The sequence below is a fragment of the Serinus canaria genome, chromosome 3, assembly GCF_022539315.1.
Source record: "Serinus canaria isolate serCan28SL12 chromosome 3, serCan2020, whole genome shotgun sequence".
NCBI classification, from domain to species: Eukaryota; Metazoa; Chordata; class Aves; order Passeriformes; family Fringillidae; genus Serinus; species Serinus canaria.
In genome coordinates, this window is record NC_066316.1 from 15,506,392 (window position 1) to 15,533,803 (window position 27,412).

General features: G+C 39.4%; 1 protein-coding gene across 1 annotated transcript; it reads left to right on the plus strand.

Moving 5' to 3' along the window:
- Positions 1–3,602: 3,602 nt before the first annotated feature.
- ACTR2 (actin related protein 2) lies at positions 3,603–26,694 on the plus strand. Its single transcript, XM_030235571.2, has 9 exons — positions 3,603–3,771; positions 9,346–9,456; positions 14,360–14,575; positions 18,192–18,264; positions 20,125–20,261; positions 21,053–21,202; positions 21,885–22,030; positions 22,411–22,543; positions 23,661–26,694. The coding sequence occupies exons 1-9, from the start codon at positions 3,724–3,726 to the stop codon at positions 23,829–23,831; spliced, it is 1,185 nt and encodes a 394-aa protein (XP_030091431.1). The 5' UTR covers positions 3,603–3,723; the 3' UTR covers positions 23,832–26,694.
- Positions 26,695–27,412: the final 718 nt, after the last annotated feature.

The following is a 27,412-nucleotide window of genomic DNA, read 5'->3' on the forward strand; positions in this document are numbered from 1 at the left end:
TTACATAACCTACACCGGATCATGCCATCTGTGTGAAGATGTTTTGCAATTATGCCAGTACTTCCAGCTCAGATGACTCAGAATGGGTGGTGCTTACAGGGAGGAGAATCCAGACCCTTTTGTCCTTCACAGAAATCCAGGCCTGCTCAGCATTCCTGGGCTAGTGCGGTTTAACAACCAAGTTGTCTTTCCTCAGCAGGAAAATTATCCTGTTGTGTCCCCCATGGCCACACTGCCTCTGGCACCTGAGTGTGGTTGTCTTTGATAACCAGGAAAGTGAGATATTCAGGATCTGGGGAAGGTCAGAGTCCCTTAATGCTAATGAGGCAGTCACACAATGCTGAAGGTGTGTCTGCTGCAGGCTTATCTGTCCTTTAAACCATGATCTATTTAGAAGTATCCAGACTGTTTTTAACTTATTACATCCACAGTTTGATAAATCCAGAAAAGTATCAGTGTTTAGTGTTTAGTCAGGGGATATTTTCTGTGAATATTTCTAGTCTTCTACTTTTGGTAAAGTAATGAAATAAATCCAAGACAAAGGTAAAATGTCTCAATAAGAAGCCAAACAGATTATTGAAGAGAAAATATTAATGCTACTTTTCAGGTAAAATGTCTTTCTCCTGTCCTGCCAATACAACACTGAAACCAGCCTCATCAGCATAGGAATGAACTGGCCTCAGTTTCTCCAGCCAGCCAGAGTTTGCAGGTCCAAATTCCATACACCTACAGTGAGAGAGAGGGCTCTGTGGGGAGTGGAGGTGGGACTAAGGAACATACTGTTTGCTTTGCTGCAAGCAAGATATCACTAGACCCTCCCTTCTCCTCTATACTGAGCAGAGCTACAGGACAGCTGTTGCAATAACTCATTTTCCCTTTTAATTCTGAGTATTTCCTGCCTCTCTTTGTATGCACTCTTAGATTAAGCACATAGCACTTAACTGGCAAGTTCATAAAGGTCTACCAAACTCATTATAAGAGAGAGGTGGTACTTTCTCTGATAAGCTTCAGCACTCTGCTTAGTCATCATACTTTTATTATCTTCTATCACGACATCTTGCTCACTCACAGAAGTCACAGCTTAGGACTCTTAGGAAACTGTGGATAGTTCTCTCCATGGCTTTTCTTCTTACAGACACTGCTTTTAAAAAAATCTTTAAAACAAGAAGTAATATCTCAGCTCAGCTAAATCAGTAAAACAAGTTTTAAAAGAGATGTCTGTTCAAACCGCACTTAATTTCCTCTCCTTGCACTGTACAAGACATTTAATAAAATACAAAAGTATTTCACGGCTATCCAGCAGCTAACATCAACAACAGTTGGTAGTAAGAACAATGGTGAATTTATTGACTATACCATGCAGGATGCAAGTTCAGGTACTTCTGGTACAGAACCTATATCCCTCTGATGTTAAATCTTTATGCTGGGCTACAAACAGCAAATCAACTATTCATATTTGCCAGACTTCAGTATCACTATTTCCTGAGAGACTTTGATTACACCATAAATTCTGATGGCAATTATCAAACTAACCCTTTGTCATTCTGTGTTTTCTTTAACTGATAGCCTAAATTCCTGGCAGGAAAAAGCTCATCTGATAAAAGCTACTAAGCATTATTAAGAAGGAGTTGCGTGTTATATATAACCTATTTAAGGATCTACTGAGTATCTAACCTCAGAAAAGTTAGTGAAGAAAGTTCCCTTCTTTTTTACTTCATTGCTGCCATATTAAAACATAGTTTGCCTTGGGGCAGAGTAAATGTTGCCACCACTGTGCGTGAGGAGGCACAGCTGAAGCATTCTGTCTGACAAATAACTTGAACCCAAAATGAAACATTTCTCACTCAGAGATTGTTGCATTCTACATGAGCATTAGTATGAGGTGCCATGGTACCACATCCAGCTTTGTGGGATGAGGCACAGGTGGTTAAGTGCTGTGTCCAGAATTACCAAGCAAGTCCAACAGCAGAGTAGGAAAAAGGGTGTAGTTCCCCTAGTGAGCCCTCTATGGCGGGTTCAAGAAGCTGATGGATTTAAAACATACAGATTAATTCATTTTTCTGGACAAAGAGCAGGCTTTTAAGGAACTGCTTTATGCATCTGGCTTCAACCAGCAGTGTAAATCGTGCTATGCTCTGAAAAGCAGATTATAAGAAGATAATTCTAATATACATAATATGTATATTAGAAAGCAATCTGTACCCAGGTAAAGCTGTGCAGAGCGACCAGGATGTCCTTCCATCACAGCTGCATGCCACTGGATCAGTCCATGTTTGTTTCCATAGCCTCTTCATCCTACTAGGTATGATAACCCTGTTGTTTCCTCATTCTCAACATCTGGATGTGATTAAAGTTTTAAAAAGTCAAATATTATGGCCTATATTCTGGTATTTATAAAATTTCTTATTGTTCTCACTATTCTGTAAAATTAAAGGTAGAAAAAAATTATAACCATAAATATATACATATATCCATATGTGACAGGAGAAATGGGTTTAAAGTGTTTACAAAAGACTTGATGTGAAAGGACCTGCCAGGTTCTGGAAGAATGGGTGTGGGGGTCCTTACCAACATCAAGCTGTGCGAATTTGTTGCAGAGGGAAGCACAGCCTGAACTTCTGAACTTCGGGAAAAAATGCACAGACCTTATGAGTATTAACTTCTCAACCCGGGGGGGGTAATGGTTAATTTTAATGGCCAAGGGGGAATATGTAGGAGATTGTTTGGGAAGGCTGTATCTGAGGAAAGGAGGAGGGCAACGTGCATAGTCCAAAAAGTCGAGAGAAACCCCACAGGGGTATGGCCCACTGGGCTGTCTCCCTTTATTCGAATAAAGTTGATTTTTGCAGGATTCCTCTGTCTCCTTTGCAGACACTGGCCTTTCACAGCGTGCTTTTCCACACAATATATAAGTCCCTTAACTCCACAACCCCCCTCGTGTTTACATTGTGTGATACCCAATTGTGACAGGCTGCTGCTCATAGTGGACCGACACAGCTCATGGCATGGAGGGAAAAACCCGGAGTTTGTTCCTGACTTCTCGTGGAAGTCAGTGGAATTTGGGGCAACACAATAAACAGATATTGGGCTGCCAGAGACAATGCAGGAGGTCATACTTATCCTTTACAAATACTGGGCTGCTAGAGAGGAGCCAGGAGATCACACTTATCTTTTCCTTTATTCAGAACCCATCACACAAATGCACACTGTTCTCTAGGCAGACCTGGGCAAGGCCTCCTGGGAGGAGTAGAAGTTCCTCCGGGATGTCGAGTTATGGAAAAACACAACATGCATGGCAAACAGAAGCGCTTAAGAGCTGCCTGATTTCGCCAGTGCGAGGAGAGAAAGGAGAGACCCCCTCGGGGAGCGGAAGGCGAGAGGGGGGAAGGCGAGCGGCTCCTCAGATGACCCTTCCCTGCCTCGACATCGGTAGGAGACGAACACAAAAAGACGACCTGGCAAGCTGGGGTGACTCGGGGAGCTTGAGGCATCTCGAGGGCTCGGTTTCGGGGCCTCTTTGCCGCCCCTGTCCCTCCGCTGCCGCCACCGCCGCCATGGCAACGGGGGCGGAGCCGGCGGCGGGCGGGGCGGTGGCGCGCGCTGACGGCTTCCGGCGTGCGCGCGCGGCGGGCGGCGCGCTCGGGGGGCCCGGCGGAGGTCGGGGCGGTGCCGGTGTCACGGTCGGTGTCGGTCCCGGTGTGGAGCCGTGTCGGTGTCGCAGCGATGGACACGCTGGGCAGGAAGGTGGTGGTGTGCGACAACGGCACCGGGGTGAGTCTCTGCGGGCGGCGCCGGGACCCGCCCTGCTGCTGGGGCGGAGGGGAAGGGGAAGCCGGGTGACTCCCCCCGGACCCGGCCCGGCTTCCTGCCGGCACCGCCCGCGGGCCGCGCCCGCCCGGCCCTGCTGCCGCCGCCGGGCCCGGCCGCCATCCCGGCGCTCTCGCGGGCCCGCGGAATGAATGGGCGGGGGGGCCCGGCGGCCCTCGGCCGGGTGTGCCCGTGCTCCCGAACCGGGGGCGCCGCCGGCGGGCTGAGGTGCTGGGTCGGCTCTGCCCGCCCCCAGCCCCTCGGCGTTCTCATTTTACCGTCAATATCCTGATTTCTCTACGTGACCTGAGCGGGTCTCCCTGTAGTAACGCGCGTTTAGACAAAAACACCGATTTTAAAAAATTCTGAATGAGCGCATTTTGCATTGAGGATGTGTCCTGTGTCTGCAGGATTATTCGTATAGAGAAATGTTTGGGGGCTTTGGTGGGGGTTTTTTGTTTGATTTTTTTTTGGTCAGCTGCTGCTCAAAATAGAGCATCATCCTTTCCTAAGTACCTTTCTGATCTGCCACGTACCTCCAAATTGACGTTTAATGAAAGGTTTTCTCCCCATCCTTTCCACCTCTTCTGGCCTTCGTAAGTGTGCAGGCATCCGCTGGAAATCCATCCTTTTGTGAGGCACCTTGGCAGGAAGTGAAAAAGATACCATTTTAAAGCAGGAAGACATCAGATGCTATCGGTGGATATTTCCCCTTGGTAATTTTTTTTTTAGCAGTCTAGGGTTTCCCCTAGTAAAGCAATATTTTGTGGAGAGTTACCTTAACTGGTGGTGCATTAAGATCTCTTGAATGGCAAAAAAAAGAAACAAGGTTTTTTTTAATATATATGGATGCTTGCAATAAATATTTTTTTTTTAATTAAGCCTAGGAAAGAATAGTTGAGACAAAGGATTATTTTTATTAGAGATTCAGCATCCTAAATTAGAGGGTTTTCAGTTAGCATCTGAAATTTTTAGAATGGTTCAGGAAGAAGAACATCATATTTGGCAGTTCAGGGATTTGACAGTTTTGATGTCTTTGTTAACCCTCTTATAGCAAAAATTATCTTTAATAGAGCTAGAGTTCAGAGCCTTTGGGCACTTTTTCCACTATCATTTGGAAAAAGGAAAGAAGAAGAGATAGCATTTTCTTGTTACAAAGGGATATAGAAGCTGCTTTATAGTTTGTTTGGTTTTAGTTTGAGGGTTTTTTTGTTGTTGGGTGTATTTGTTGTTTTTGTTTTTGTTTTTTTTTCCTTTAATATTCCTATTGGGAGGCCCAGATTAAAAAAAAAAATCAGAGCTTCATCCCTTGGTGTGGTGCTTTATATGGCAATAATCACTGAGTTGTAAAATATTTAGTGTATTGGTGGTGGCAGCAGTGTTTTGCCTTGGTTGGTCTCAGGTGTGACATAGGGGTAAAAGCAAGTTTTCCAGCCAGATTTCCCAATGTGCCGCACACATTTCTTTACAACCTGGATATCTATGTGTGCTGTGAATTCCAGAGACATCTTGGATCCATAGACTTTTTCCCTCGGTGAGTTGGACCAGCAGGATATAAATAACCACAAGGGTGGAAGGTGCCTTCCTGGTGCAAGAGGAGGAGCCTGTGTCACTTCAGCTGGTGTGGTTTTGGGTTGTCTCGGCCTTTGGGCAGAACAGTGTGTCTGGAAGCCACAGAGCTCCTTGGGTGGGAGAGCAGAGTGTCGGAAGTAATTGTGGAATCTGTCAACTCAAAATGTTCACATGGATTTGGGATAATTGAACGAGGATTGGGATAACAAAGCTGGACAGAAATTCCATTCAGTAAAACTTTTGAGTCTCAATTGCATGTTAAGATATCAAGTAGTTCTATAGTGTCAAACCAGTATTTTGATAATAATATTTTGCCTGTGTGACAAGCGATGTCTTATTTTAGAGTTATTTCTGATATCTCACATTTAAAAGCATGATTGAAATTAAACCACTTTCCAGGTGTCAGGAAACTTACAGATAAAAAATGGAGATTATCTTTGGAAAAATCAGGTGAATTTATAACATTAGGCTTGTCTTTGAAATTTACTGTTCTTGTTAGGCTGCAGTAGGACTTCTGAGCTAGGCAGCAGCCTATCTTTGAGGAAGAGGTGATTGACTCGAAGGAAGTTCTTGCAACATGTGGTGTGAGAGGCAGGCAGTGGCACCTCAAAGGTCTGAAGTGTTAGAGGTGGATGTTCTTATTGTTAGAGGCCAAACAGAAAGTTACTTATTGGCCTGTAAAATTGCTGTAACTGTATTTAAGGTTTTTGTTTGAGAGTTGCATCAGTGGAAAGGATCAAGCACAGAGATGTGATAAGAATATTAGTATTCATTTTAAAACAAATCACGTGACTTGTTTGCAAGCTTCCTCATTCTTTTAGTTTGAAAGAACACTTATACATGCAAGTTCTTAGTGTTTGATGACTCAGTAGGAAGTGAAAGACTCGGTATAAACCACAGTGAAATGGAGAAGAAACTATATATGGTAAAAATGGTCACATACATGGTCTTGTGCACAGGCAGGCTAAATAGCTGTTCTTAAAACATCCTGAATGTATAGCAAATGTGTGCAAAAACAAATGATGATTTAGTTCTTGCAGAAATGGGTAAATTCATGGAGTGCTTGTGTTACTGTTGGAAACATGAACATTGTACTGAAATTGTTCAATAATTGTTTTGAGGGGTGCGCATGACAAGAGGTGGAAGAGAAACAAGTGCACTGTACTTAAATTAGAGAGTTTCAAACTGAGAGTAGCAGAACAGTGAGTGTTTAATACTGAGCCTTAGAAAAGAGAAGCTGTTCCAGATTACTGCAGTTCATAACGTTTACTTGAGGATTTTGAAGGATTTTCTGTAAGGGACAGGAGGGATAGGTATCTTATATTTCCTGTACCCCTTCAAGAAATCTAAGAGTCCAAAATCTGTTATTGTACAGATCTGTGCATTTTCCTGTTGGTGGTTTTACCGAGCCTGTTTCTTCAGCCATGATAGGGATTGTTAGGTGATCACAAACCTACTGAACCAGCTGAATATTCACAATAGTGTCAGGGAGAATACTACAGTGGGGATGTTCCCATTGATGGGGAAGCTGACAAAGAAGGCTCATTTGTTCTTATCTTCCCCAAATTTTTATGTAGACTGGAAGGGGAGATTTCAAATTTGAAGGCAAGTTAAAATTCTGTCCTTTCTGTCTGTGGCAGAGTCTAACCAACTTTGTAAAATGTAATTTTTAAGGCTCTCTGTTCTGGCCAGAAAGAGGTAGGAAACAGACTATCAATGTCCAAGCTTATTCTCGCTCATTGTAGTGTGCATCAATTAAATCTGGTTTTGATTGTGTTTTAGGCTGGTTGGAGAAATGACAGTCTGTTTTTAAAACCTAGAATTTGTTAATTTCCCGGGAAGATGCATCAAGATCTTAAAGCAAAAAGAGGCTGGAAGTTACTATTCATATCAAATAGTAAGAATTTTTGTGGTTTTGTAGGTCAGCAGTTTTTAGGTCAGTATAGTTGTATGTGATTCTGAGAGGTGTTTTAAAGGTTGCCCAAGAGATGCTGATTTTTGTGCAGTAGTTGTTTTGCTTGCATACATCAGGGTTGCTATATAAATATAGGGGATTTAAAAATTTGGGTAGTGGAGCTTCTTGAGGGGGTGTTCCAGGAGTTTAAATTTTAAAGATTTATTTAGATATTTGTTATCCTGTTACTTCTGATGTGCTGGTGTATTCAGGTATGCGATGCCTGCAGCTTGTGGCTGCTCTTTGCTTTCTCATAGCAGCACTGCATTCTTCAATGCAGATTAGATCCATACAACTCCTAGGCAGGTCTGGCCTTAGTATAACCAAAAGAATTGACAAATATGTGCCTTTTCAGAGTATTCTGGGTTTGAAGTAGAGTGAGTCAAATGAGTTGTGTACACAGTGTCATTCTTCAGGTATTCCAAACAGCTCTGCCTTTGGAGGGCAAGCACTGAAGGAGTGAAAGAAACTAGGGTCACGAAAAAACAAAATAAAAATCCTTTCTCCCCTCTATTACCCCAGCTTTAATTAAAATATCTATTGGTTTTGTCCGTAACCAGCTCTCTAAATTTCTTTCTACAACAGGTGTCCTTTTTTGCTGCAGTAAGGTGAATAATTACGAGCAGCAGCACAAGTGACTTTTCATGTTACCATTAGTGTAACGACAGAATTCCTCTCAGCTGCAATTAGCTGTACTCTTTGCTGGGATAATTGTTCCAGTGGCAGTCTTCAGACCTTGCTTCAGAAAACTCGGTGAATATTTGGAAAATTCTAGCAGATGGCTTTTAATACAACCTGCAGTAGATAATTACATTTTGTGACAGGGTTCCATGGAGTCTGTGAATTGCCTGTTCTTGGAGGTTCCCAGCAGCCAGCTGGTCCAAGCTCTGAGCAAGCTGCTCAGAATTCATCGGTGACTGTTTTGACCCCAGCATTGGATGAGACAGCTCCTGAGGTTCCTTCCAACCCAAGGGATCCCAGTGTGCTGGGTTACTGCTGCTGCACCTCAATGCTTGGGTGATTTTGCAGATGAATGAGTTTTTGTTCTGGCATGTTAATATAGCCCCATATGCAAACCGTGCATCAGAATAAAAGAGTCTTCTCTGAGCTGCAAGTGGAACAGTAGAGTGTGGTACATGAAAGTACCCTATCAAAATAGGATAGCTGAAGAGCACAACTTGCTGATCCCTATGAACTAAACTTCTTGCTGGCACATTTAAAGTTCACATTTTACAACTGAACTTCCTCTATGACTATATATTTTTTTATTATTCAGTAAATTGTCATTGTTTTCCTAGTGTGTATACTGTCTTGGAATCCAGTGATATAAAGCTTCCTTTTGTATGTATTTGGGTAATAAACTCTTTCAGAGCATCCTGTTGGGTATGAACTGCCATCATCTGGGGTTTGGGTTGGGCTGTTGGTTTTAGAAGTGCTTGCAGCAGACTTTATCCTTAAAGGAAAGCCTCAAAATTACGAAAATTTGAGAAGTCCATCTGAATTGCTAGTTCACATTTGAGCACTTTTTACAAGAGTATAAAACTTGAATGCACAAGCTTTTGGGGCTTTTTCTGGTGTGTAATTCATTATGCTACCATGTGCTCTAATTGGAGAGGTGATTTAATTAGGTTTCATTGCGTGCTCATTATAAGGTGATCTATTACAAAATTACAGGTTTCAGATTGCTAGAGGACTTTTTTAGTAGAGTGGCAGGAAATCCAAATTCAGACACTGGACTCTTACACCTTGCAATGTACCTATTAATTTTACACTCTTTCTCAAAAATCTGATAGTCTTGATTCAGAAAACATTATGGAAAATACTTTTACTCAGTTTTAAAAAATCTATGCATAATCTCAAATGTGTAAAATTGATTTGTAAGTATAAATTAAATTGGTTTCCACTGGGGAGCATGCTCTTAAATTTGGATTTTAATTTTTTACCCCAAACCAGGTTTCTGTTTGTAAACGAAAGTAATGCTTATTCTGATAAAATTATTTCTTCCTTTTCAGTTTGTGAAATGTGGCTATGCAGGCTCGAATTTTCCTGAGCACATTTTTCCAGCTTTGGTTGGCAGACCCATTATAAGATCAACTGCTAAAGTAGGAAACATTGAAATCAAGGTAAATTTTTTGATTATTATTTCTTTCTGACCGATAAAAATATTTAGGGCAGCTTTTGACTTGTGTAATGTTTGGAAATGTTTTTTCCTTAACTCTCTTTTATGCTGTTTCAGTATCTCTGCTCATTTCTGTATTGGATTTTAGCCTGTCACAAAATACAAAGTTAAGAAGAGGGTAATCTAAAGCATTGGAGGCCTTCAGATAGTGCACCTGAGGAGGCAGCAGGTAGAGCTTGAGTGGTTCTGGGCAAAAAGGGGCTTCAAATGCCAATAATGCAAATGGTGTCAAGATCAGAAGGCAGAAATCAGACAGAAGGGACTGACTGTCGCCAAGCTGTTGTGTGGGATTTTGAGACAGTGCTGAAGAACTGCTGGAGCTTCCAGGTTTTTCTGTATGGTTTGCTTTCTACTCAGAGTTGATCATCTGTGATCTTGTATGAGATGTTTAACCTTGGCTGTGTTTGCGTTTCATTGTTTCTATGGTTTTTGTTTTCCTTTTGCTGTTGATTGATGTAGGTGCTCCACACCAGTTAGAGATGAAGAGGCTCTCTTCAGGCTGCTTTGTCTTGGGGCATTATTCCAAGACATGGGGGAGAACCACTGTTGGAGAATTCATTTTTTGAAGTCCAAGGAGCTATAAAATTTTTCACTTATTTTGTAATTAGAGAGTAACACTTCAAATGTTATTAGTTGTTTCTGCTATATAGGCTTCAGTAAATGTCTTGGCCCTGCTGTGGTCACATCCTTCCTTCTTGCTTCTAGCCACACAGTTCTCACCTTGTGAGCAGCCGTTCATGCTGCTTGTGCAGGCGTGTTGTCAGCTGCCTTAGTGAGCTGATCCAGCTGAAAAAGAGGGATTTCATGGTTGGGTAAAGTAATGACTGCCTTACTAGACTATGGTGCAAACCCCAGTTGGAGAGTGAGGGAGAAGCAGGAGGCAATGCAGAACTGTAGAAGTGCCCACTTAGGCCAGTGAAAGTTAGGTAGGACCACACATATACAGGATTTCAATTTTGCTTTCCTTATTTGTTCTGAGCAGCAGTTTAGGAAGAGGAAAAAAAAAATCAATCTAGTCTTGTTCCTTATTTTCAGAACCCTGTTGTTGACAAGAAGAACTTGAGTTGTCGGGTTTCTGCTTCTGCCTATGAAATGGTTGTAGTATCAGCAGAAGGCCATACAAGGAAATCAAAAGGCTGAAAGATGCTAGAGCTTCCCAAAATGTGATTGTGGGTTAGTCTCGTTACTATCTCAATAATGCTTTACCTTGTATCAGCTAGGACAGTTTGTTTTAGAGGATAGAGATCTTTCCCTTTCACAGTAAAGTGGATTTTTTTGTAAGGAGACAGAAAACATAATCTTTTCTCTAGTAAGATTTGGGGAGAGGTATTTCTTTGGCTATCTTCTTGAACTTAATGTGAGGAGTCTCCTTAAAGGAGGTCCTGGTAAAGTTTTATGAAATTTTGCAGTGATTTATGAGTCTAAACACCCCCAAAATTTTCTTGCATGAAATCTCACTGTTGAAGTCATGTTTTCTTCCTAGCTGCTTCAATACAGCCTGCCCCATCAGTTTTTGGTATCTTCTGATTATCTGATAATTTAATATTGTTGCAGATAACAGTGGTGCATTGAAAAGATAGGATGTAGAAGTTGGTAATTGCTATGAGATCAGCAGAAGAACCTGTAAATGATCATCTTGCATGCATTGATGGTCTTCTGCTTGAGCACAGATCATGTGGGTGTATTTCAAACAGTGTAAACTGTGTCTAGATTGTTTCTAATAGTTTTATCTCATTTGCCTATAACAGCTTGTCGCCCTTTCTTAAGGAGGCAATGTATCAAGAGAAGAAATCTCTGCCACAGGCACTTTTGGTATCCCAGTAGGATAATACAGTAGAAAGACTTGATAAGTGTGAGTGCAGTTTTTCTTCATGAGAATCTTGCAGATTTCCTAAAAAAGTGTATTTTAGCAGATGAGTTTTATGCCAAAATTTAATTCTAGGCATACGCTGTGAGTTCTTTCGGGATAAGTTTAAAACTGAGTAAAGGAAGCTGGCAAGGAGATTATGAGTTTAACTTTGTAAAACTATTCAGGAAAACTACACTCCTGTGGAATTCAGAAACGCTGTGAAAGGAGCCTGGAAGCTGATCAAAACAGTGGTTATCATCCATTAAGTTACCAATTTCAAGCTGGTTTGACCACATTTTCCTTATGGATTCTCATTTCAGCTAGCAGCAGGGATATAGCTTTTTTTCCTACTCAGGAATTCAGTTATTACTAGGATTATTTTGCTTAAAATTGCAGCTAAATCCAGAGGCATAGATACTGCTCTTGGCTTTTCCTGACTTACTAGTCTGCAGCAAGTTTAGGGGGGGTATTAATAAGTCAGTACTAAGGAGTAGTTTTCAGTTCTTGACTATATTAAGTGGATTTTTAAAATAAAATTTAAATTTAGCAATTGTCAGACCTAGTCAATTGTCCTGTGCAGAGTGTCGTCTAGTTCAGATATACACCTAGCCCAGGGTAAAACTCCACTGTTACAAAATATTTATACACAGAATCCTGTTTATGATCGATAGGCAGATACACTGATCTTGCTTGCAGTCTAGGAAGCCTAAACATGACTTACCACTGACATGTAGCAATAGCTTCCTTTAAAGAGACAATTTAATCTGATGTCCTGATAATGTTAGTTTGGCCCTAACTAAACTAACTCAGATCATTTCCTGCTGTACATGCATCTCTTTTCAGCCTAATTCTACTGTGTACTTAAAATAATTTGAGAATTTCATTTAGGCCTTTTCTGACTTTCTTGCTTCTACCTTTTCTTCACCTTTCTTGACCTGTTGAAGTAGAATAACAAAATGATGGTAAGTGAGGTGCCCCTGTGCTTTTTGTTTACCATTTTTGCTTGATGAGACCTAGTAGCTGTTATGTTATTTTTTAAATGCTGTTCATTGTTTTGTCTTGTCTTACATTTTACATTTGAATACATACTTATTTTGGACATTGTTCATTGCTTTGGTTTACTGGCAACTAATTAATGAGAATATTTTATGTATTGCTTTTAAATGCTACATAATCTGTAGTTTTGCAAGATGCAAGAATAACATTGAAAGATCAACATGAACTCAGCATCTTTAACAGTAGAAATTGCTCTAACATAACAAACTAAGAATTTGAAGAAATGTTCAGATTTCAGTTAGACAGATATTACTGAGTAATGAAATGGTGGAAATATTGGATGCCACAATACTGATTCCTCTCTGCAAATTTGGTTGTGTTGTCCTTCTTCCTCTTCAACTGCCAAGTGTACGTGTTTGTTAGTGTGTTAGTGCTGATGTTCGAGAGAGAGAGAGAACAATTGTTCTGCCCTTTAGCTTTGTTTTAAAAGGATGTGAAAGTTTTATGCAACTTTCGCTTTGCACTTTTGAATAGCAGCTTTTCCTGGGCTGTGTCCTCTTGGGCAGCGTGGAGCCTCAAAGAGTGGTGCACAAAAAAGGCTTCTGATTCTTCTAACTGGTGGAGTTTGTGTTGTCTTAAATTCTCATGAGTAATGTGGCTACATGGTGGAGTTCTCAGTATGGTTTCACCAGAGTGCTTTGGATTGAAAGTGTTGGAGTCTTGACTTTCGTCTTCTGTACAGTCAAGAGCTGAAGTGTGATCTGCTGTACAAGGGAAAACAAATAAAACACCTTGTCAGGGAGAGGGGGTGAAAGAGGAATGGTTTCACTTAAACTATTTTGAATTAACTTCCTTTTTATATAGTCAACAGCACCTGCTTAGGTTACTTCTAAAATAGGCATTATAAACCAGATGCCAGATTTTTTCTTGTGCATCTTTTTTTTCCCCTGGTATTGAATAGCAGGTTGAGTAACCCTCACTTCCACTGTGCTGCAGCAACTTCAAACTGTCGTGGCATATGTTTGGATGAAGCAGCTGGCTTTTCTTTTTTTTTTTTTTTTTCCCAATTAATATTATGGACACAGAGCTAATGGTACCTAGAAATATGTTCTTACAGCCTAAGTACAAGTGAGTCAGTTCAGGCTGCTTTAGAAAACTATGGGATATAATGAGGAGCAAAGATAAGATGTTACTGTGCATACTTCCTGTGGGAAATACGTGGGAAAGGAGAAGATGTGATGCTACTAATTCGAATGTGCAATGTTTGCATAACTAACGTTAATAAACAGATTGCTTAATCAGTGTGAAATGACTATACAAATTGCATTAGTTGGTTGTGTTTGTGCAAGAATGCATTACTGGGGTTTCTGGCTTGGGACTTCTGGCAAGGAACAGACGAGGTTATATTTTATATTCAGATGTGTCTCTTCACACCCTATTGACACAGGCAATATGTAAACCATTGTTTCTTTTAATGTCTGGTGTGGAATTTATAATCTCTTATTTGCTTTTGCTCCTGTTCGGTATGCTTATTCACCCCTCATTATTCCTTTTTTGGTATTGTGCACAGAAATTTGCAACATGCATGGAAAAATATTCTGCCAATCCCACCTACTACCCTTATGTGCTGTTTTGCATCTCAGCTCTTAGAAATTAGTATTTGATAAAATAATTTTGAAGGTGTCAGTGGAGAAACATCTGTACTTTATAAGTCTTTGTAGTCTCTAGCTCTAACAGGGTTTATTGGTTTCTTTAAGGTTAATTGAAAAAATCAAATTAATGTTTATTTTGGAAAAGCTGTGGGATGGGTAAGAGCCAAATTTAAATATTACATGGAATATATTCTGCTTCTCTCCTAAGTACCTGCAAGTGATCAAAAAATGTGGGCATTGTTTAAGAAAACATTGGACACAGGCTGAAGCAGTTCACTGTCATTCTTGAGGAGTTTGGTGTTTAGAAAACTTTGTAAGCACTGACATGTTTTTGTACTAAAATTTTACAGGATCTGATGGTTGGTGATGAAGCCAGTGAATTACGATCAATGCTGGAAGTGAATTATCCGATGGAGAATGGCATAGTTCGAAACTGGGATGATATGAAGCACCTTTGGGATTACACATTTGGACCAGAAAAACTTAATATTGACACAAAAAATTGTAAAATACTACTCACAGAGCCTCCCATGAATCCGACTAAAAATAGGGAGAAGATTGTGGAGGTATGTGTGTCTAGTAGGAGCTGATACACAGCCGTTGGAGCGCTGCTAAGAGATTCCTTGTTCCAGCAACACACAGTGACTGTCAGAAGCAAAGCAGTTCTGTTTCCTAACCAAAACCCGTTCTCACCCATAGGCATGAATGCTACTGTGCTTAAATTCAAACCAGCTGATCTCATTCACAAGCTGTAAGCAGGCTTCTTGTCTCAAGCATTAATAGCAGCATTAAAACACAGAATTGGAAATACATGTCTGTCTTCACATACCCAGGATACGTTGATTACTAGATGTTGGATGAATGTTAATTACTTTAAATGAGTTGGACTTGTATAAGCCAGTAATGCAGAGGAGATTGGAGCTAAATGATGCTTACCAGATGGAGCAGTATTGTTGGAGGTAGTTGAGACGAAGGTGTGATGACAGCCAATGCACTGATCTTTAATTAGTGCAAGGGATTATCAATGAAAGCCTTCTAAGAAGGAAAGCCTGGTTCTTGCATCGTCAATCTCAAAGTGCTGCCCTGGGTGATCTAAGCTCCAGCTGAACCTTGTATTCAGTGTAGGTTGTCAGATATATATTGTTTAGGTCCTCTACCTTGATGAAGACTCAGGTTTGAAGAGCATTAATGTTTGATGAGAACAGAATGTTTAGTTTTCTGTTTTGTTGCTTTTTTTTTCTCATGAGCATCATAGGTATTTTCAATTCATGTAAGTTTGAATATCAAAGCTTGTATATAAATATATTTCTCCATAATCATTCCTTAGTCTGTTAAGAATTTACATTTATCAGCACCTTTCCTTTGAAATCCTTTTGATGTCACAACTACAGCAGTGCTTACTGCAACTTGACAGTGAATACATTTGCACTCATCCTTTCTTTCAGTGACCAGGGAGCAAATGAAGTCTAGCAAGGCTGGAAAACTTAAGAACTTAAATGAAAAATAAATCAGAGTGTGCAATCTAAATTCGGGTGGTTTTTTTTTTTTGGTTTTTTTTTTTTTTTTTTTTAGCAATTGTGGACATTAAGGTCCTTTGACCTAAGTATCAGGTAATGCAACACTAGTAATATCATGTACTGTATATCAGCCAGCTGTGGTGTGATAGGCAGAGCAGGTTATTCTGCTTGGCCTACATGTAGCAGGAATGGCTCTATTTCCTGTCCAGGCTTCTTTGCTTTTCAGTTGTCAACAGTAGTGTTCTTGTTTCTGTTTTCCTGCTAAATACAAAAGATAGATTTTAGTTATCCTTGTGCCAAGTAATTTTATACCAAAAACTCAAGAGTCTAGTATGGCCTCTGAATTGTGATGGAATATTTGCATTGCTCCATTTGCCTTTTTAACACTACCCCAGAGACCATAGATACTTAATGCAAGAATAACATTGAAAGATCGTGATGCAGAAGATTATTGAGAACTAGAATCCATTTTTGTAAATTTAAATTTGAGTTGCACAGAAGCTCATTGTTTCTACTAACGTTTTAAATGGAACACAATGTTATGAGAACTTGGAATGTTTAGTTTAACTGCAATGTATTTATACTCCTTCCATTTTTGATGTAGCCTCCTCCTTTCCAGGGAGGTGAGCCCAGTATGAGACAGAGGACTGATGAAGATACTTCCTAAAGCTTGCAGTAAATATAATAATGTCTGCATTTTGGGATTCAGTGCAGTAGCATTTTAGAAGAAAAGCTTAGTCATCTGGACCATATAAAGATGACAGATAATTATATATGCTGTCCTTCATTCTGTTTCCAGTAATTCTCTCTCCTCATTTCATCACTTTGTCAGGCCCACCTGCAATAGTAAGGCAGCAAGTGTTCACATGTCAGCTATATTGTAAAATATATGTTTAAAAAGTGCTTTTCCTTTCATAGCATGTAAAAGACCCGGGTTGCTCTTCAGCTTAATGGAGTGTTTACTGCTTGTCTTCATCTGCTGCACTTCATTGTGTAACACCCTCAGAAGCAGCCAGACTGTAGTGGCAAATCAAGAAGATGCTTGAGCACAGTCACTTCCATCTAAACCAACCTAGGATTCCTTATATTTTTTCCCAGCTTTTAGTTCTTTCTGTACCCAGTTAGAACATCACTTTGTAGGTAATCAAAAATCTGTTGTTATGTGAAGAGTAATCTTTTCAGGGAAACATATTGCTCAGTATTTATATATCAAGATTTGTTAACATACATGCCCTGTGTCAAGGCATTTTCCATGTCAAATAAAGTAATGCAGAGGAGAATCCATTTCTTTTTTTCTTGAAAGAAAGAATGACAACACTCACAAAGGTTATGAAAGGTTTTGTAGAAGCCTTTAGGGTTTGGTACATGTGAAAGCAGTAACTAGTGCCATTTGAATATTGATTTTGTTGTATGAAGGTGATAATTTCGATTTTTCTTACATTATTTTTTGATTTAATAAGCACCCAGGTTGTTTGAAAATATCCATTGGAATAGTGTTGGTTTTAGACAATGACTGCTCAAAGGCTATCTGTTTGGAGTTGCTGCCTTTTCAACTGTTCCCTTTCTGTTCCTTTTCACACTGTTCTAACGGAGGAGGTTCTTTAAATAGTTCAGAATCCTAAAATTGTCAGGCATCAGCTTTTTTCTTCAAAAATATTTTGAAGATATCTTTTACTTGAGCTGTGGGAGCACTTAGGATTCAATCAGTTTCTAATCCTAGAAGTTGCAGAAGGGTTCTGAAGGCTGCAGGGTAGCAAAAGCAAAGCTTCTGTATGTGTTGGAATAATCAGAGTTCATCCATTTTTCCTGGTAAAGCTTATTGAGGGGAAAACTGCTGTACAGCATGATTTGTTTACTTGGCCTTTTCTTGTGTTTGGGAAGAGGACAAGATCCTATAAACTCTACATCCTTTAATCTTGTCCTGCTTCTTAACTGAAACTAGTTCACTGATTAGGGAAACCTAGTGTACAAGACAAGGAGTTAGTTTTCCTGTTTCAGTATGAAATCTGCAAACCTGCAGTCTTCTCTCTGTAGTGGATTTTACACTCAATTTAAAAATTTGTCATTGGTTGCCCTTTAAAGAAGGAAAGAAGGTGGTCCAGATCCAGAGAGCAACCTGTGATACCGGGCTCATTCTAGATTAAGATGTGAAGGAATCTGGTCTTTATTTGATATAGTGTGCTGTTGTGCAAAGTCTTTGTGGCTTAATATGAAGAATAAAAAATGCCTGAATTTTGTTTTAAAGCATACATCTTAAGAAAAACATTTTATTCCCCAGTCACACTTCAGTAATGAACTGCTTGGCTAGTCTACAAGTACTGCCTCCTACTCACTAAGCCCTTTGGAAAAGTGAAAATTTGTGTAAAGCTGCAAAAATTGATGTGTTGGGTTTCTTGTGTTTGCTTTTGTTGCTTAATGGATGTGGAATATTTCACCTGGCTTGTCTGGTGTGAACAGGTAAGATACAGAACTGAATGTGCTTCTCACTGTCCCAAAGCACATAGGTTTCTAATGTTCCTGTGGAATCTGTGTGATTAAAATTCTTGGGAAGTGTTTTTAATTAGTAAAAATGCAAAATTCTAGAAATACGATTTTGAAACACCAAGGCAATTTCTTTGAGATATTTGGTCTGTTTTGGAAGCTGATTTTTGCCTTCATCTTACAGGTTATGTTTGAGACGTACCAGTTTTCTGGGGTGTATGTAGCCATCCAGGCTGTTCTTACTCTGTATGCTCAAGGTAGGCAAAATTAACGTACAATTTCTTTAGTTTCCAGATGTGTTGCTGATCCAAAGTACCATCACTGTGTCTTAGCCTTAATTCCATGCTGTTCTCTAAGGAAGCTTGGCTCTGACCAACAGCTTGCTTTTTGTTGTGAGGAACTTTAGTTAGGTACCACTGTTGGTGTTATTTTCATGGATAAATGCAAAAACCTGGCTCCTCAAAACTCTTACTCTTTCAGGGTGTAATTATTTTGCCTTTGGCATCAAGTCTTAATGGCTTACTTTGAATTTTCTGAAAAAGGAAGAACTTTTTACCATGAGTAAGAGAGTAATTTCAAGAAGGTGATTATGTGACTTTTACATTATTTTTGGGGTGGGGGGAAAAGAAAGTTGAGTCTTTTGCTGTAGATAAACTAAATTGAAATGGTCTTTAGCCTGAGCAGAAAAGTATGGATTGACAGAATTAATTGAAAATTCTACCACTAGCTTCAGCCCATCTAGGATTTTATGAAGTTACTCAAGCACATCAGTTCTAATACCATGACTCCTTGCTTCTGTTTGTTGGTGACTTGGTGTGTTGATCTGTCATGTAGCAGGACACAAATATCCACATTCATTAACGTGTCACTGGAGTGTCTCCGTCCAGGACCAAAAGCAGTGGGGTACTGGAAGGGTGGCTCTGCCATGCAAGTCAATATAATTACTTGAACCAAAAGCACTTTTGCAAACCTGAGTATTTTTTTTTTTTGCTGCAATCTGTGCTGTTACATTTTTTCCCCCTTTGTTTTCTTTGGTTTGATTCCTTACAAATATTTAAGTAACTGACATCTACAGTCTTAAATTCTGCTGTAACTGTACATGTACCTTACTGTGTAGTACTCAATTACTTTGTGAATAACAGAATGTGAGACAACTTTGAGCAGTCTGCAGTGTTTCTACAGACCATCATCTAAAACAAAGCTGAATACCTTCTAAGATGTAAAAATCAAGGAGCATGTAAATCAAACATTTGCTTTTGAAAACTTAAAAAAAAAAAAGTCCTTTAAAACATCCTACTTATTTATGTTACTTCAAAGATTAAAGTAGTAGCTGAAGTTATATAGAGATGTGCCTCATTTCAGAGTACCAGACTTCTAGGATCTGTCATTAAAATATAGTTTGTTGCTTTAGGTAGCTTGTGAGAAACTATAAAACTGTTTTCTGATCAACTTTCATCATTGATTATTGCCTCCTAAGTATAGAAACTTCTGTTTCTACATGTTCATGATATCTGTTTTGTGTAGCTTAGAATTTAATAGTTTGTGGTAAACTTTTTTTCATGAGAGTTAATTTTTTTTTAAGTCTAAGAAAGTGGATCTCATTCAGCCTAATGCCACTTGTGTGAGGAAATACTAGGCATGTGCTATATAGTCCAAATATTTTCTACCTTATGAAAGTATTTGTTTTTTTGTTTACCACTAAAAATCAACAAGTCCTAAGAATTTAACAAGGTAAACTTGTGGCTTAAATATCTCTAGATTTCTTCATATTTCAGAAGTTAATATAAGATTATGCAACTGAATCTGTGGAGGAATTTGTGCCCCAATAAGCATTTATTGAGCGTAGATACTCCCTTTAATTGGAATGCAATTTAAGATGTCAAAACTCCACATAAAATTTTGAGCGGTAGAGTTCTAAACATCTAGGTAAAAGTAATACTTTTTAAAAAAATGTGTGAAAGCACTTGTCACTATGAAATCCTGAAGTTTAATATCTATTGATGACTGAGGGAAGAAAGGTTGTAAAAGTTTACAGTGAAAAACATATCTTAAACTTGCTGCTGTTCTGCTCTGTTTCTGAAAGTGCAATAAAATTTTGCTTCCCCCCATTCTTTTAGGTTTGTTGACTGGTGTTGTCGTGGACTCTGGAGATGGTGTGACTCACATTTGTCCAGTTTATGAAGGTTTCTCCCTCCCTCACCTCACGAGACGGTTAGATATTGCTGGGAGGGATATCACCAGGTACCTCATTAAGGTAAGCTGGGGAGGGAAGTGGGTTTAAGGTTGAGGTGGTATCTGTGGTATGTTGGTTCAAGTCAAAATCCCTTGACAGCAAGAAAACACTGTGTATTTTCCCGTTATTATTCTTGCTAATTATATTAAGAACTCTTGTATTCTCTGTGTTACTTCAGTCTATTCTTACTGTGTTTGCTCATCTAAATCACATGTGATGATATTGGTGTTATTCAGAGACATCACATTTTCTTAGTGGCAATCTTGTAGGAAGGGAATTTATTCCATATTTGGGAAGGAAAAGCTCAAAAGTTGGCTTTCTCACCTTAAGTGAAAGCTAAATTGTACTCTCTCAGCTCTACTCATCTGTTTTCAGAAAGATTTCCTTGCAGTGTGGAAAATAGTGTAGTGATTCTTCCCTAATAATTAAATAAGAGAGCATGTTTGATAGACAATTGATTTTTTTGGGCATTTTAAATATAAATAACATCTTAGATTGACCAATCTTATGGCTAAACTGGAATACAAGAACGTTCTGAAGTGAAGTTCTAAAGATAAGAGTTATTTGGGGTTTTTTTAATTTGTCTTTGTCCTGGTTATGCTGAAAATGGTAGTGAAGAAAATTTCCCATTTGTATTAATGCTGCTGCTTTTCTGGGGATAATGGATACACTGGGACGGATTTCCCTTAATACCCAAATTTGCTGCTAAAAAAGGGAGGCGAACAGAGATATGGGTCTAAATGTACTACCCCTCTACTGAGAGATCTGGACTGTTCCTCTCATTTCCTGCTAACCTGCTGTGCTCCCTCCAGCTCCTCTTGCTGCGAGGTTATGCTTTCAACCATTCTGCTGATTTTGAGACGGTTCGCATGATCAAGGAGAAGTTGTGTTACGTGGGATACAACATTGAACAGGAGCAGAAGCTGGCACTAGAGACCACAGTTCTAGTTGAATCCTACACGGTGAGTGTCTCAAGACAGTTCTCCTTGTCCTAAACCTTTAAATTCAGGGAGCATTTAGGTTTCATTCCTTCACAGTTTTTCTTGGCAGTAGCTCACCTCTCAGGCTGTAGAATCAAATTAATTGATTCTGGGAAAGTCTTCTACAGCCTTTTCTCTTTTCTGATTTTCTGTAAATCTTTGTACTCACTTTTGCCATTGTAAATCTTTGAAATTTTATTATAGTACAATAATTTGTAGAGAAAGTGGACTTACTCTAGCATATGAAATTGTTTCAGCTTCATCCATGCAGTAGTGAGACATGAGACTGATATCTGGTGTCAGGAAAGGTGAACTTGCTCTTAGTGGAAACTTTGTGATCACAGTTGGAAAAAATTGCAGAAAAGCATTATTCTTGCTGTAAGATAATTTTCAAAATTTATACTAGGAATTGGTATTGCAAGGAAATATTTGGTAGCTCAGTATCGATGTGTCTGGTCCCTGATGTCTCTAAGTGAATTGCAGAGTGATTAAAGAATTTGTATATTCTTTCAGTACTACTGAATGACTTCTTGCAGTACTGAGAATTATCAACAATTTCCTGTGTTAAAACATTTGGGAGCAATGTAGGTCATTTCTTCTTGGGTTTTTTTTAGCATTCAAGTGGCTAAAAGTAATCTTTTCAATGGTATTGTTTCTTCCCTAGCTCCCAGATGGCAGGATTATCAAAGTTGGTGGAGAACGGTTTGAGGCACCGGAGGCTCTCTTCCAGCCTCACTTAATCAATGTCGAAGGGGTTGGTGTGGCCGAATTGCTGTTCAACACCATCCAGGCTGCTGACATTGATACCAGGTACGAGCAGAACATTTAGAATCCTTTGTCTGGGTGCAGGGGTGATGTAGGAATTATCTTCAGAGTAACATCTTTTGCTTTAGACTCTAGTATGTGCTCCTGGGAGAAGGATTTATGCTGGGAATGGGGCTCAGGCTAAGCTTCTGGAGCTTAACCAGTTGTCTGGAAACTATTTCAGTAAGAATGAGCAAAGATAAAATCTTGAAAGCACATTTTTTTTATTTCTGCTTTTTGGGAAAGCATGAGCAAGTCTGCTGAAATTGTGCAGCCTGTCTTTGTGTAGTGACTGTTTTTTAGATTTGTACAGGTACCTACAGGTATCTTTACAGGTACAGAGTAAACTGTACAACACTACAAAGACTATTTTTTTTTTGGGTCAGGTCTGAATTCTACAAGCACATTGTGCTGTCTGGAGGGTCCACCATGTACCCTGGGCTGCCTTCACGACTGGAGCGGGAACTGAAACAGCTCTACCTGGAGCGAGTTCTGAAAGGAGACGTGGAGAAGCTCTCGGTGGGTATGGGCGGCTGCTGCAGCCGGGGGACGCAGAGGCTTCCCGTGAATCCCCGCTAGAGGGAGCCAGGGGGTCAGAAATGACGGAGGCTGCGGGTGGCCCTCCCCGCCGCTTGCGAAATCGCTGCCTTTGCGTTGTACGTACTTGCCATAAAGTTACCTTCTAGACCCGGCTAGTCGCAGGTAATTCCCGAAGTCTTGGGTAAGATAGGCTGAGAAATACCAGGATACAAATTGTAATGTTGGTTAAAAAAAGCTAAGGAGTTTCTGTGCCTTCAAGTTGTCATTGAATAAAAATATATATTTTTTTAATCTGTGAAAATTTTGGTTCATTTTATGAGTGAAATACTCAAAAGTGAGGGAGGCTAGAGTTCTAACATACTTTCAGGTGGAGTAAGTTTCCCTTTTCCGTTTGTTACTGTGATAAGCAGGCAACAGCCACACGTTACAGCGGTAACAGTGTGTAGTACTGAAAATTCCTTTGAGTGGAGTTTCTAATGGTGAACTGAATTGAACTTCACTGGTTCTTAATACAGTGTTCTCTGAAGGTCTTCTGTAGAGTGACTCAATTGAACAGAATGTTTTACATCTGAGACAGTATTTCAGTCATAGCTTTGTACTCTCTTTGTAGCTCTTGAAGTTAGATCTTTAGCACTGAAGAAGTTAAGGAAATATTCATTAGTTAAGCTGGTTTAGATTGTGTAAATTGGTATAATTCTAAAATATTTGTGATTTGCTGATCTGGTTACTTCTGATAATTTCAGCCATCAAAGATTAGGAATTATTTCATTTTTAATAGTGTTCAGAAGTGCAGAAATTGGGTCTCTAATTTTCTGTCAGTATTCTTAATCCTGGGTTTTTTGTTGATATACTGAAAGTACAATATTTGGGCAAGTGTCAGTAGCTGTGTGTAATTTGCAATACACAGAGTCATTCTTTTCCTTCAGTTGTGCAAGCTGGAAGCTTACACGGAGTGCCCTGTGCTAACATTTCAGTTTTTTAGTTGCATTTTTCCCACTAGACAGTTTCCACTTCATTGTTGTGGTGGAAAGCCCGGTTTTATTTTGCAAGGCTTTTTTTCAAGAATCCCAGTAACAATTTCTTTTTTTCTTCTCAGAAATTTAAGATCCGAATCGAAGATCCCCCTCGTCGGAAGCACATGGTGTTTCTGGGGGGTGCAGTTCTAGCAGACATCATGAAAGACAAAGACAACTTCTGGATGACCCGACAAGAATACCAAGAAAAGGGAGTGCGTGTGCTGGAGAAGCTTGGTGTGACTGTTCGATAAATCCCAAAGCTTGTTCCCATCACATGTCTAAAGCTTTTTTCTTTCATTGCCAATCTCTGAACTCACTCAGCTACATGCTATGGAAGGGCCTGTCTGTGGCCTTTTGACCCAAATGTCAGGTTTTGTTCTGGTTTCTTGGGGTAGCTTTTGTTAAATGTTTCTTAATGTGGCTAAATTTGACTATTAAATTTGACCACTTCCCTGCAAACAAAACGGAGCAAGAGCAGCCTGTCTACTTCATTGTTCCCTCCCAGTAGGCAATTGGGTAATTCTGGTAGGCTTTTTCTTCTGGGTTTATTGCTGTAGTCCTGCTAGCTTTTGTCTCTAGTTCACAAAGGGTTGTGTGCCTTTTAGCATAAGAAAACCTTTAAACAAGAGTTTTTGCTATTGGATCATTGTGGTGGTTATCTTTGCATCTTTATGCCTCTCTCTACATTAAGTTTGGGGTTTTTTTCCTTTCCTGCAACTAGGAATTTTGATTAAACATTGTTAAAATCTAGTTGAAGTAGCTGGAATGACTTTAACACACTGTTTTGATGTAATGTGGTTTCATATGCACTGCTGCCTAAACAGGCTTCTGAGATGGTTCATCCTTCAAGGTGGTGGTGGGGCCTTCAGACTGTATTTCTCTAAGTGGGAATGTACAGTTGCCACAAATGGAGAGACACCTGAGGTTGTGGCAAGTGTACATTTGTGGCCTTAGGTGTCTTTTTTCTGGAGAGGAGACAGATTTGAGCTGTGTTTCTTTTTTGTTAAGGGACAGATGGGGGGGTCATCCTGACCAAAAATGCCTCTTTTTATAACTAAATTTTGGTACTGTGTTGTTTCAGCATAGGAAGCAAGAATGTTAAATTAGCTATTCTGTAATTGTTGAAGAAACTTAGATATGCTGAGACAGGAGCCTCTGAACTTATTGAACAGATTTAATACTTTCAGAAATGCTTGTGAAAACTGTAACTATAAGTATTTAAAGCCCCAGAACTAAGTTTTAAAAAGTCTGATGTTTTAAGTGCTTGTATGTACATCAGAAGCACTTCCATTAAACTTTACAAGTATATTAACCTAGTGCCAAGTAGTTACTGCAAATGAATATTTCAATGACCAATTTTTATTGCAGCAAGCAGATATTTATAAACAACCAGTGGCAGTTGGTTATAAAGAATGACTTATATTTGTTCCAGTTAAGAATAATATTGAATAGAAGATGTTGGTTGGTAAATAGCCACAATTAATTTTATCCAGTCTTGATTTTTGATACTTAACATGGGATGGGGAAGGAAGTGAAAACCAGTGATGAAAATGCTGTTTCCAGAAAGTACATTAAAGCTGAGCTGTTCTAAAAAATAGAAGTTGTCACTAGTAATTATCACCCACCTTCTTTGAGTATAGTTGCCTGTAATTTTTTTCCTATAGCAAACTGGTAACTATTGTTGCAATAAAATCTGCCTTACATTAAGCATAGCAAAAACTGCTTGCATACAAATGCTAGCTAGACTTAGTTCTACTTTGCTTTCCATAGAAATATTATATTACTTCTTACTGGTTTTCAAAGCCTACCATAACATTTAAGGACAAGGAAGTCAAGATCTGCTCTTGACTTCCAAACCTTGGAATGTATGAGAGATGCTTTCATATACTTGCCATTTGTCTACATCTTTACATTAATAATTGACCCCAGAAACATGGAAATATTAAACTCCTTTGGACTCTTAAAATGTGCTTCCTTTCTAAATTAGGCAGACAGCTTCCTTTGGCTGAGCGAGCCAAAGGGGCAGAAACCATGTCTGCATTTCTTTAATAACAAGACAGTCACTATAGCATTGCTAGTAATGACCATTTAATTATAGGTGGGTGGGGTTTTTTGCAGCTATATTTACTCTTAACTTGAACAATACGAATTTACAGGCATGCCGGTCATGCCTCAGTGCATGCACTTAAGCAGTTACTAGATTTTTGGGGACGTGAATGTAAGGGGTACTCTGAATTCCTGTAGTCTTCTAAACATTTAATACACAAGACTAAAAAATGCTGTGGGCTTGCTTTAGAGCTATGATTTCTCATGTGACTGTCTCTGGGCTTTTCAGACAGTGTTGGGAATCATGGAAATAAACCAAAGAATGACTTAAAAACTTTTTTTAAATGACAATCTGTCATGTGGTTTTTCAAATCTAGATCTTGACCCTGCAACCCCTTTTCTAAACCATCTTCTCCCCTGTCCACTGGCTTCAGTGAGGTATGTGCATGTTTGAGTAAAGGTCTTGGAATTTGGCCCCTTCACTAGAGAACTTCACAGCACCATGAGTTATAAATGTCAGTTGATTGTGTAGAATCTTGGGTTTCCATGGAAACCATGTATATATTAAAAAAAGTAACTAGCATTTTAAATTAACTGTGATCATGGATTCAGTGGAACACATTTGTAATCCAAATACTGAATGGGGTGTTCCAGTTGTGCTCAGTGTGGTTCTCCATGTATGTGTTTGCACACACAAGTGTTGTGTGTGTGTTCTCTCAGCTGACAGCTTCAATACTGCTATGAAAGCAATCTGGTTTTAAAGATTTTTTGAAGACCAAATAACTTGAATTGTATTGCAAAATGCTTTAGCTCCTTTAAAATTAGAGTAGAAGATGCTGCATCAGTTGTAAGTTTTTTGAGAACATCCTATTTTTAATGTTAAGCTGCTTCAAACCCTCCCCTCCCCCAGTGTTCTAGATGTTAACCAATGTAACACAGATGGCTTTTTATACAGTTCTGAATAATGTTAACACCCAACACTGGTTGAGACCATGAATGGAAATAAACATCTATTTAAATTGACAGGTCTTTTCAATACAAAAATAAAATCAGATTTTTTTCAAAGTAGATTATGTTTGCTTTGTTTCCTTTGGGAAATCACAGTTCTGTCAGTTTTTCTCTAATTTAACTTCCATCACAAAACCATCATGAGTAGCTTTTGCTGAGGAAATCTGACAAAATAACACATTGTCTACTGATTGCTGTCATACTCCATCCTTTAGCCAATACTCCACTCCCTCCATCCTTTTCTTTAAAAAGAAGAATCCTTATCCTTGGACAGGAATCTTTTTCTAGTTCAACCTCCATACTGCAAAATGGGAAGGGCCCTCAACTTGTATTGACCTCAGCATCCTTGGCTAAGCTGAGAAGCCATATAATGATGCCCTGTTTAGGAAAGGTCTCCTTGGCATTGTGACTTCATGTGCTATTTCACCTGCATCCCTGATTTTAACTGATAGAAAAAGTGCACGTGGGGTTGAGTTTTTGTGTTTAGAAGGACTTGGGCGGATTAGTGACTGGTCCACCACTCACGTTGCATTTATTTGGCTTTTGAAATGAACTCATCCAGCTTCTTCCCCCAGCTCATTGCACATGCTGGGCTGGAGGAATGTTCCCCAGGCATCTTGTTCCTGGTAGGATAACGGCTTTGCTTTTCTTAGATGGAGCTACTATGTGCAGTTTGGCTCTGGCTGCATCTGCCTCAGTGGCTGAGTCAAACACTTGTCATCTTAGGGACAGATGCAGATAGACAGGATTTTAATTGGAAAAAATAGTAAGGCCACCC

Coding starts and splice junctions, on each gene's coding strand:
- ACTR2 (XM_030235571.2), top strand. CDS start 3,724: ATGGACACGCTGGGCAGGAAGGTGGTGGTGTGCGACAACGGCACCGGG. Junction 3,772..9,345: donor TGTGCGACAACGGCACCGGG/GTGAGTCTCTGC, acceptor CTTCCTTTTCAG/TTTGTGAAATGTGGCTATGC. Junction 9,457..14,359: donor TAGGAAACATTGAAATCAAG/GTAAATTTTTTG, acceptor AAAATTTTACAG/GATCTGATGGTTGGTGATGA.